Source organism: Urtica dioica, chromosome 8 (genome assembly GCF_054948205.1).
Source record: "Urtica dioica subsp. dioica isolate 48M chromosome 8, U.dioica_male_clone48M_v1_H2, whole genome shotgun sequence".
In the NCBI taxonomy this organism is placed as follows: Eukaryota; Viridiplantae; Streptophyta; class Magnoliopsida; order Rosales; family Urticaceae; genus Urtica; species Urtica dioica.
Window position 1 is genome coordinate 2,827,499 of NC_142763.1, and position 11,452 is coordinate 2,838,950.

The 11,452-nt window shown below is 41.9% G+C and overlaps 1 protein-coding gene across 1 annotated transcript; it reads left to right on the top strand.

Moving 5' to 3' along the window:
• The first annotated feature begins 8,506 nt into the window (after positions 1-8,506).
• On the top strand, positions 8,507-10,732 carry ASE2 (GLN phosphoribosyl pyrophosphate amidotransferase 2). Its single transcript, XM_089621896.1, has one exon. The coding sequence runs from the start codon at positions 8,657-8,659 to the stop codon at positions 10,415-10,417; it is 1,761 nt and encodes a 586-aa protein (XP_089478022.1). The 5' UTR covers positions 8,507-8,656; the 3' UTR covers positions 10,418-10,732.
• Positions 10,733-11,452: the final 720 nt, after the last annotated feature.

An 11,452-nucleotide genomic window follows, 5' to 3' on the forward strand; every position in this document is an offset into this window, starting at 1 on the left:
TAAATGGATTTAAGCAACTCACAAACCTTGGTCTCTTGACCTTTATCCACGAAACCGTCTGGTTGAGCCATGTAAATGCGCTCGTCAAGATTGCCATTCAGAAAGGCTGTCTTGACATCCATTTGCCAGATCTCATAGTCGAGAGCTGCAGCTATGGATAGGAGTATGCGGATGGATTTAAGCATCGCGACTGGCGAGAAGGTTTCTTCATAGTCAATCCCTTCTTGTTGGGTATAACCCTTTGCCACAAGTCGTGCTTTGAACGTCTCGACGTTCCCATCAGGACCCATTTTCTTCTTGTATATTCACTTACACCCTACGGGTTTAATCCCTTCAGGAAGGTCTACAAGTTTCCAGACTTTGTTGACATACATCGAGTGCATTTCAACTTTCATGGCGTCAAGCCAAAGGTTTGATTCAGAACAAGCCATCGCTTGGCTATAGGAAACAGGGTCATCCATGTCGGAGACGGCTACAAGAGAGTCTCCATAAGACATGTACCTGTCAGGCTTTTGAGTAGCCCTCCCACTACGTCTAAGTACTACTTGACGAGATTCTGATGAGTTAGGTTGTGTTTTAGTTGGGGTAAGAACAGTGCTTACAGATGAGGTAGAAGCTTCCTCACCCAACTTTTCTTCAAGCACAATTTTGCTTCTAGGTTTCGCATCCTTCATAAAGTCCTCCTCAAGGAAACGAGCATTCGTGCTAACGAAAGTCTTATCGTCCTCGGGACTATAGAAAGTAAAACCTTTGGTTTCCTTCGGATATCCTACAAACAGGCACAATTCTGACCTACTAGCCAACTTGCTAGTCTTTTGCCTCAGCACGTGTGCAGGGCAACCCCAAATTCGGATGCGGCCAAGATTCACTTTATGGCCAGTCCATCGTTCATAAGGAGTACCAGGAACCGTCTTGGACGGAACTTGGTTAAGAATGTAGGCGGCTGTTTCGAGGGCATATCCCCAAAAGGAAAGCGGGAGTGATGAGTAACTCATCATTGATCTAACCATCTCCATAAGAGTTCGGTTTCTTCTCTCTGACACTCCGTTTTGTTGAGGTGTGCCAGGTGCGGTGAGCTGAGAAGCGATACCTTCTTCTTTAAGAAAGTCATCGAACTCTCCAGACATATACTCACCACCTCGATCAGATCGAAGGGTTTTGATCACTTTGCCAGTTTGCTTTCCACTAAAGCCCTAAAGACCTTAAATACGTTAAAGGTCTCGGATTTGTGTTTAAGCAAATAGACAAACCCATATCTTGAGTAATCATCAGTGAAGGTAACGAAGTATTCATATCCTCCACGTGCCTGTTGGTTGAGCGGACCACATACATCAGAATGTATTAGTTCCAGGAACTCAGTGGCTCTTCGACCCTTATCGGAGAAAGGTCGCTTAGTCATTTTTCCTTCTATGCAGGATTCGCAAGTAGGTAGTGAGCCTATTGCAGAGGCTTGGAGTGGACCATCCCTCACAAGTCTCTTAATCCTATCTAGACTGATATGACCAAGTCTTAAGTGCCAGAGGTATGTTGATTTTGTTAGATCGGAGGATTCAGAAAGTTTGATCCTCTTTGGCTCCCTAATTAGATCGTTATCTATTTCGGTGTCTAAAAGAGAAGGTTGAGTGGGATAGATGTAGAAAAGAGCATTCTTCATACATGCATCAGTGACAAAAGAATTATCAGGAAACGAAATACGAATTCCATTCTTAATGAACTTTAAACAATAATCTTGCTCACGAAGACGAGCAACGGATATTAAGTTCCTCCCAAAGGTAGGAACAAAATAAACATTATTCAATTTTAAAGTGCGGTCTTCAAAAGACAGCGTCACGGATCCCACAGCCTTCGCGGACACCAGGCTCCCATCACCCCATTTGAAACAGAACTCGCCTTCCTCTAAGCTTTTGGTTTTCTTGAAACCATTCAAGGAACAACAAATATGGTTAGTAGCAGCGGAGTCAAGAATCCACGTTGATACATTATCAGCTACTAAGCATGCTTCGGTAACTAGTACAATACTATGTTCCTTTGCTTTGAGATAGGCGGGACAGTTCTTTTTATCGGCCTTGTAAGGTCTCTTTACAGTTCCAGAGGCGGAGGCTTTTTGCTCAGTAGCATGCGCCTCTCCTTGATTCCTCTTTCTCTTATGGAGACCTACAGCAGTGTGAAGTTCCTCCATAAGCTTGGTAACAGTGTACTCTAGCTTGTTTATGAAGTAGTTCATCTTGGAGGTATCAAGAGATGCGGGGAGAGTTTCTAAGATCATATCTATGATATTCTTCCCTTCAATCTCAGATCCTAGGATTTCCATTTCATTTAGGTAACTAATGATCAGCATCATATGGTCCCTAATAGGATTCCTAGCCTTCATGCGACAGTTCATAAACTGTCGGACTGCTTGTAGCCTTGTTTGACGCCTTTGCCCTCCAAACATCTCAAGGAGATTGTAGAGCATGTCAGCGGCAGTCTCGATGTCACGATGTTGCTCTTTCAGCACATTGTTCATAGATGCCAATATATAGCACCTCACAATCTCATCGGATCGAAGCCAGGCCGTTAAGGCGTCATTGTCCTCTTGAGTTGAATCATCATTCGTCAGAGGAGGACACGGGGTGGTGAGTACCTATTTGTGCTTGTTAACGGTAGGTATTATGTCGAGGTTACGTTTCGAATCTACGTAGTTTTCGTTTTCGAGTTTGATCGAGGAAAGAAAGATAGAGAGATGGTTGAGAGACATATTGCCTATATAAGTTGAAACAAGTTTATGATTAGTCTTTGGTTTAGGATTTAAGTTTCATTAAGACTTTTGTAAAACCCAAAGGTGTTATAAACCAAACGATAATTTACTCCCTCAAGAGAAGGCCGCAAAAAATCTCCATTTATAAGTAAATGACACATCATTAATGCTAAGCCAAGATGTCAGTACATCATTTTGACTAGCCACCTTGTAAATTGGTTTGATCACTCACATCCTTTCGCAGAGCCTTAAGGAAGGATACTAGGGATTGAGCCTAAGTGTGCAACCAACCACTTAGTCCAAAAGATCAGCTTTGAAAAACAATCCCCCAAGGGGAGGCCTTGCCATCATTGCATCACTCTCGGACGTAGCTCATTGAGCAATGATCGAAGCAATAACGCCTTGGAGTACTCACATTTAAGTGAGGGTCGCAAGAGCGGCTCTTAGTCCCACGTTATTGCATCTTTCACTAGTGTTGGGGACCGCGGGTTACAAACAACGAATATAACCCTCCCACTTAGTTTTTGGAGTTGGTTCATCGACTCTTATAAGTTCGGAAACAAATTTCCTAGTTAGAGAGCGACAGAGCGGACAACTAGAAGAGAATCCTAGATCGACATGTTCAGAGTAGTATTAGTGCATAAAGGCACAAGGGACATACTCGATCTTTTCCTATTTTCTATTTCGGGAAAGTGCGTGAGGGAAGTGTGAACTTCAACTCACTCGAACACTTGAAAGTTTGAGATTACACATCTTTTTATTTTTCGGTTTTGTCTACAAAGAGACCTCCCACTCAAAATTTCAAGAGCATATAGATTTTGAACATATGTGATATATATATAGTTTTGAAAACATTTTGAAAACTTATTTGATTTGGATGACAAAATATTTTCAAGTTTGAAAGTGAAAACGGTTTTTCAAAATTCAAACTAGTTTTGTAAAAATTCAATTTCAATTAAACTTTCAAAAATCAAAACATTTTAATCTTACACATCATGTTTATAATCATATGAAAAACATTTTTGCTCAAGAAAGTTTTCTCATTAGAGTTCTATAACTCATGGTAGTGGGGTTTGAAAATCCGGATTTCTAAAAAACTGGAGTTTCAGACAGCCGCGCACCTCGGAGTAAAATCGCCATAACTGGCGGCTCCGATGTCCTTTTGAGCCGAAACCGGTGGCATTGGACAGAGGACAGACAGAGCTTTAATTTGATTCAAGAATCATTAAATTTCGATTTCTGAGCAGAGAGTTATGCCGCTTTTAATGCGGGTCTACATTCCAGCTCGAAGAAAAAGAAATAAATTAAAGCTTCGTCCTTTTAGGTGCGAAAAAGAATCGAGTGTAACGGAACGTTTTAAGATGTTGTTTAAAGCTTTTATTTGTGTTTTATTAGCAGGGTAATAACATAGAATAAAAGAAATAACAACATGCATAAAACGATTCAAGTAAATAAACGAAACTAGCAAGAAAATAAAACTAGTCACAAAATTTACTCGAAAATTCTCAAACCTTTAAAACACGTTTTTCAATATAAAAAATTAAAAACTTTTAGAACTGATTCTAATGTGTTTTAACATCATCCCAAACTCATAGAAAATCAACATGGTTTTTAATTTAAAGGCATGAGCAATAAATTAAAAAAAAATCTAAGATTACAATTCTAACTTGTCACAAAATTAGTAAACTTTCGAAAACGATTTTCAAGCTCATAATTTAAAAACATGCACATGCATTCCTTTGACCATAGCTCTGATACCATTTGTTGGAATCGATCTAGGGTTTGAGAAAAAGTTTAACGCTTCGTTAAGCGGCGGAATTTTAAAAATTTTCTTTTTAAGTAAAACTAGTTTTTACTAACCTAGACAAGAGCATGTGCATGTAAATAAAAACTAATATGAGCTATTAAAGTTACTAACCTTTCTTGAAGCTTGAACCTTGTAGAAGCTTTTGGAAAGTTGCAACGCTCGTCTCCCCTCGCAGCACGTCTCTCTTTCTTTCCTCGGCACCTCGAGCAACCACGAAAGTTTCTATCACTAAATCACTCGAAAAGAAGGAATCAGTGAGTGGGCACTTTTAAACACTACGACTTAAGAACGAGTCTCAAAGTCGCAGAGCTAAAGACTAGGTCGAGTGAGGACCTAGGTGCCAAGACAAGAAAAATCGAAAATAGAAACTAGAAAGAGAGAGAAGAGGGGCGGCCAACAATGTCTAGAGAGAGAGTCTCTCAATCTCTAACTTATGTTGAAAAAAATAGAATGAGAGGAATGAGGGTCCTATTTATAGGAGAAGGGTTGGCCTTGGAAAGAAGTAGTTTCCTCTTATTTTCCAAGCCTTTATGAGGAAATCTTATTTCCTCTTTTTCCCTTGCTTTGCACGTCCAACATGTGCTTCAATAAGCCTTGGATTTGTTTCCTCATTTAGTTTGTCTCTCTCTTTCCCTTGTGTTGGCCGAACTTATGCTTTCCTCATAGAGGAAATTTGTTTCCTCTTTTTCTTTTGGCAAGTATCTTGATACATTTATGCACAAAATAATTTCTCTTTCCCTTGGGTATTTGGGCGCCCATTTCACATCTAGAAGGAGCTTCTAGAAGCTTCTTCATTTGTTCATGACAACATGTAAAAGGCCCATTAAGAATTTTCAATAAAATTCTTATGAAACGAAATTAATTCACAAGGCCCAATTAATCAAATTATGGCCGAGTGACATTAAGTCATCAAATGAACTTGTCAAAATTTATTGACATCCATTTCATCCTTATGTCTCAAAAGACAAAAATACCCTTTCGACAATTTTCGTTCTTGTTTTGACTTAGCTTCCAGTTTAACTATTCCTATCGATGTGATTCGTGACAGTGACCTCATGGACCCAAATGAACAAAGCTTGAGCTAAACACTTGGACTCAAAAGTTCACAAACCTTTTCCAAGTTTAGCTTAATGCCAGCTGACTCCACTAAAGAGCTGACACTGAAAATCTCTCGGTTCAAATGAATTTGTTTTCTACTCAAGAATTCGACCTAATTATAATGAGCGGATCCACTGAATATTATCTATGCTACCCTTCATGAATGTCATCAGCTAGTCGGGATTTACTAAATTACCATTTTACCCTTCTAGCTGTTATTTCCTCAACTCCTTTGTCGCTTGTGAATAAGTTAGAAACAATGTATTGACGAGGAGCTAACAAGTCACATTGTTTCATCCAAAAGAGTCAGGACTCAATTTGGACACTGGCCAGTTCATTTATTCACACTCCAAGGAACAAAGCATGAGGTGACATACATTGCATTTCAGCAATCTTGTACATGAATTCCATATCTATGAGAACTTCACAAAGTTACTCATGACATACTCACAACTTAGTATTTCACCAATAGGCCCTGTTCGGAATGACATAGTGAGTCCGAACTCTGACTTTCTCAAATGAGAATACTAAGGTGTGAAATGGCATGTCTCATTTCAGGATTAAGGTAAGCATGATGCAATTCATACATAGTGACTTCGAGACATAAGAGGTTAAATGGTTTGTTCTTATCTTGTCTCTAGAAGTGCACTGGTCAATTCAGTACCTTCGGAAGATACCTAGAAGAACTATAGAGTTCCTAACTCTCAATGCCTCATAACCAGACATCATAGATTCTTCTAACAATCATACTGAGGTCAATAGTCCTTTGACCCTAAGATTGCGAATATATCGTTTTAAGCAAACTACGAAGAGTTTGTTCATGCAAATCTACATTTGTCTATTCGTAAGTTGTTTAGTTTGTTTATGGACTGAAAGACTATGGTTTTATCATAAAGCTTCAGACAAGGAAGATTGAATGAACGTTTCAACTTTTTATTAATGAATAAGCAATTACAAGCAAGAGTCTTCGTAAGACTATATGACATCAAATGTACATAAATAGACACTACTACTCTTCTTGTGGGCACCATAGACAACATTTTCTACTCGGTATTATCTCATGGCAATTTGGTGTAACCTCTTAAAAAATTGAAGCCTAAAAATATATGAGAATATTGGAAGCAAGAAAACAATGAAAGAAAGGGTGAATATGTTGAACCAATTACCTCCAATTTTGGTTGTGATCTACACGCGCAGTGCCATAAAACTAAATTAATACGCAAAGAACAAATGACATACACATATTTATAGTGGTTCACTTTTAAGGCGAAAGCTACATCCACTTTGCCGCTGCATATTTTCACTAGGTCGATCGCAAATCATCGTCGTAAGGTCTTCAGTCGTTACCTCGGCGCCGGTCTTCAATTCGTTAGCCCGATAACCGATTAGGCTCCATACATCTAACACGCAGGGTGAAATTGCTCAAACTTGGAATAATTATTCAAAACATCTTATATATTTTGTTGAGCATTTTGATTTTGATTTTATTTTCATTCCGATATGTTATATGTTGTTGAGGACAATGCCTAATCAAGTTTGTGATCGAGCTTGGCACCACCACACTCTACATCTTGGCCGGACTAATCCTGGGCATTCGCCGACCGAACTGGAATCCCAATCTTTATTGGACCGTAATTTGTCAATTTGAATAATGTTGGAATATTGGTTAAACCAAAATGTAATATTCTCTTCATGTTATAGTTAATCCCGACAATATTCATCTATTAAAAAAATTAAAACTTAAAACATAATATATTTTTCGGGGAAAAATCGATGAATAATAGCGAATGGTATTGAAATTTTTGGTTGTATGAATAGTATCCGAACATAATTTTGATACTATGAATAACATTAAAACAAATACCGAACATGGAATGAATTGATCCAATCGAGTCCAGATAATGAATTATGGATTCGGAATCCGAGTTGAATCGCCATCATTGACAATTGACTTGAGAGTTTGACTCGGACACGGAATCTTGCCGAGAAGAATTTCGTTGAGTCCATGAGCTCTCGTTGTTGACAAAACTCAAGTCGATCAAAACTATAAATTTTTCGATCAAGCTTGAACTGCAGTGGATTGATGTGAGGCGTGTATTATTGGTACAGTTGACATTGAGAAGCAGAAATGATGGTAGGGGAAGAGGATAGACCAGCGGGAATTGACGGAGACGCCATTGTTGATCTTGAGAGAAAAAAATTTGGGAAAAAATTGAGCTATGATACTAAATCCTTGAGGGAATTGCAAGTGAACATAACAAACTTTTAGATTTTGTTGTGTCTAGTTTGCCTAAAATTAGGTTGGTGTTTGTTTGGTCATATTCAGAAGGAGCTACTTTTTTTTTTTTTTTGCTAATTTTTGCAAAATGCTTAATATATTTATAATGTTTATTATTATTATTTTATTATGGAACTTTTCGCTTCAAACTTATAGTCGTTGATTTTCTTTTAATCCTATCGATTCTAGTTGTAGATAGATAGTATTGATACAGTATCATTGTCAAACATGCACAAAATTTATCTAACTAACTCTGAATAAAAAAAAAAATATCAAGTCTAGTCGTAGATATATACTAGATACACGAAAGTTAATTTGGCCAATCTTTCGGTAATCAGAAGTTCACGTATGATGTGCGTTCATCGTAATCTAGTCTTGAATCTTTGTTACGAGATATTATTCTTCATTGTGGAAAGATTTTGAATGTTTGTACTCTTGGATATTACGCCTTTTTCCCAATGGAAAGCTTCCAGCTATTATTATAAAAGAAAAATTAAAAAAAAAAAAAATATACACGCGACTACGCAAGTTACACAACTATTTAATTAAATTTTTTTTAAAAAAAAGAGTATACTCAAGTCCCTTAGCTATAAAAAAAAGAAAAAAGAAAATATAAAAAAAGAAAACCTAGAAGAGACCCAAAAGACAGCAAAACCAAAAGACGCACACTTTTTAGTCTTCTCTTTTCACAGAGAGAAAGAGAGAGAGAGAGAGAAACACCCACAGTCTTACAGTCATGGCGACTTCCAGCACCGCCGGCACTTCCGTGGCCGCAATCACCGGTAAGCTCTCATCCCTCTCTCCGTCTTCCACCAACAAACCTTCCCTTTTCCATGTCCCCTCTTTCCCCTCCAAGCCCTCCTTCCTCAAATCCGCCGCCGCAAGAGCCCTCAACCCCTTAATCCCCGACGCCGCCGCCGCCGCCGCCGATTCCCACCACGAACAACAAGACGACAAGCCCCGGGAAGAGTGCGGCGTGGTGGGAATCTACGGCGACCCGGAGGCCGCCGCCCTGTCCTACCTGGCCCTCCACGCCCTCCAGCACCGCGGCCAAGAAGGCGCCGGCATCGTCTCCGTCCACGACGGCGTCCTCCACTCCGTCACCGGCGTGGGCCTCGTCTCCGAAGTCTTCAACCCCACGAAGCTCGCCCAGCTCCCCGGCTCCTCCGCCATCGGCCACGTCAGATACTCCACCGCCGGCTCCTCCATGCTCAAGAACGTCCAGCCCTTCGTCGCCGGCTACCGCTTCGGCTCCGTCGGAGTCGCCCACAACGGCAACTTGGTCAACTACACCAACCTCCGCCACCGCCTCGAAGACTCCGGCTCCATCTTCAACACCACCTCCGACACCGAGGTCGTCCTCCACCTCATCGCCACCTCAAAGCACCGACCTTTCCTCCTCCGAATCGTCGACGCCTGCGAGCAGCTCCTCGGAGCCTACTCCATGGTCTTCGCCGCCGCCGACAAGATCGTCGCCGTCAGAGACCCCTACGGCTTCCGACCCCTGGTCATGGGCCGCCGCCAAAACGGCGCCGTCGTCTTCGCCTCCGAGACCTGCGCTCTCGACCTCATCGACGCCGTCTACGAGCGCGAAGTCTTCCCCGGCGAAGTCGTCGTCGCCGACCGCCACGGCGTCCAGTCCCTCTGCCTCATGGCTCACCCCAACCCCAAACAGTGCGTCTTCGAACACGTCTACTTTTCCCTCCCGAGCTCCACCGTCTTCGGACGCTCCGTCTACCAGTCCCGCCACTCGTTCGGCGAGATCCTCGCCGCCACCGCCCCCGCGGAGGCCGACGTGGTCGTCCCGGTCCCGGACTCCGGCGTGGTCGCCGCCCTCGGGTACGCCGCCCGCTCCGGCGTCCCGTTCCAGCAAGGCCTCATCCGGTCCCACTACGTGGGCCGGACCTTCATCGAGCCCTCGCAGAAGATCCGCGACTTCGGAGTGAAGCTCAAGCTCGCCCCGGTCCGGGCCGTCCTGAAAGGGAAGCGGGTCGTGGTGGTCGACGACTCCATCGTCCGGGGCACGACCTCGTCGAAGATCGTGAGGCTGCTCCGCGAGGCGGGGGCCACGGAGGTGCACATGAGGATCGCTTCTCCGCCGATCGTGGCGTCGTGCTACTACGGGGTCGACACGCCCAGCCCCGGGGAGCTCATATCGAACCGGATGAGCGTGGACGAGATCAGGGACCACATCGGGTGCGATTCGCTGGCGTTCTTGCCGTTCGAGTCGCTGCGGGGCTTGATGGGGGACGAGGGCGACGGAGGGGATTCGTCGAGCTTCTGCTACGCCTGCTTCTCCGGGAACTATCCGGTGGAGCCCACCGAGCTCAAGGTGAAACGGGTCGGGGATTTCGTGGACGATGGGATCTCCGGGGGATTGGAAGACGATTCCATCGACGGAGGCTGGGTTCAGGCGAATCCCGGCCCGAGTCCCAATCCGAATCATCATCATCATGAACATGAACAAGAGGATGTTGTTGTTGCCGCTGCTACTTGAACAAGCTAAGGCTAAGATAGATTGATTGATGATGATGATGATGATGATGATCTTTATGATTTTATTTTTATGTTTTAGTTTTTTTTTTTTTTCAATTTTAATTTAAGGATATGGGAGTATGGAAGATGAGAGATACGCTACTGCTTTGATCTGTGACACAGAATTTGGGGGGTGTTTTTTTTTTTTTTTAATTGGAAGTGTTATAAGTTACAGACATTGGTAGTGATTTGATTCCTTGGAAGAAAAAGGATTGGGTGTTAGTATGTTTCTATTAGATAAAACAAACAGAAAATCGATTGATGTTTGGTTTTTTTCCTTTGTTTTACAAGGTACTTATTCAGGATTGCAGTACGGATATCACAATATATATACGACTCTAGCAAAAAGAGCTGTTGTTTAGTTGTAGTAAACTAGGGTTTTTTTTTTTTTTTTTTCGTATTACTGTGGCAACGTGAGTTTATATCTTCTTTGTTGAGCATTTACTTTTGCAGGTTATTGATAAGTGAGTGCTAGGAATCACCGTCTTTGGGGGTAGGAAATATGCTTCATCCGTGTTCATTTCAATTTGTTTGTGTCGATCGAGTGATTATAAAAGTAAACAGAGTCGCGTCGTTATTCGCCTAAAATTTTGAGTTTCAGTACAAAAAAATTGTTAGTTGTTGGAATCAGAATTCACACCAGCAAAGAGGTTACGTGCGGTCCACGCTAAATGTACTACGGCTTGGCCCCACTTGTGAATCACGACGCTTCCAAGTTCATGTAATAACGTAGCTCACTATTTGCCAAGACATGTTTTTCACGTTGATTATGCTGTTCTCTGTGTGGAACGAGTCTCTTATAATTGACGATTTACCAACTCTGGGCACAATTTATTCATGAAATGCTTCATTCCCATTTCCGGAAAAGACAAAAAGAATCACTACAAGACAGACTATAACTCCAAAGACGGTCGAACGGAAGAGACAGCTCTGTAAGCACAAATATTGGGTGGTTTTTCGTAGCAATAGCTTTGTGATTTGGGTATTAATAACCGTT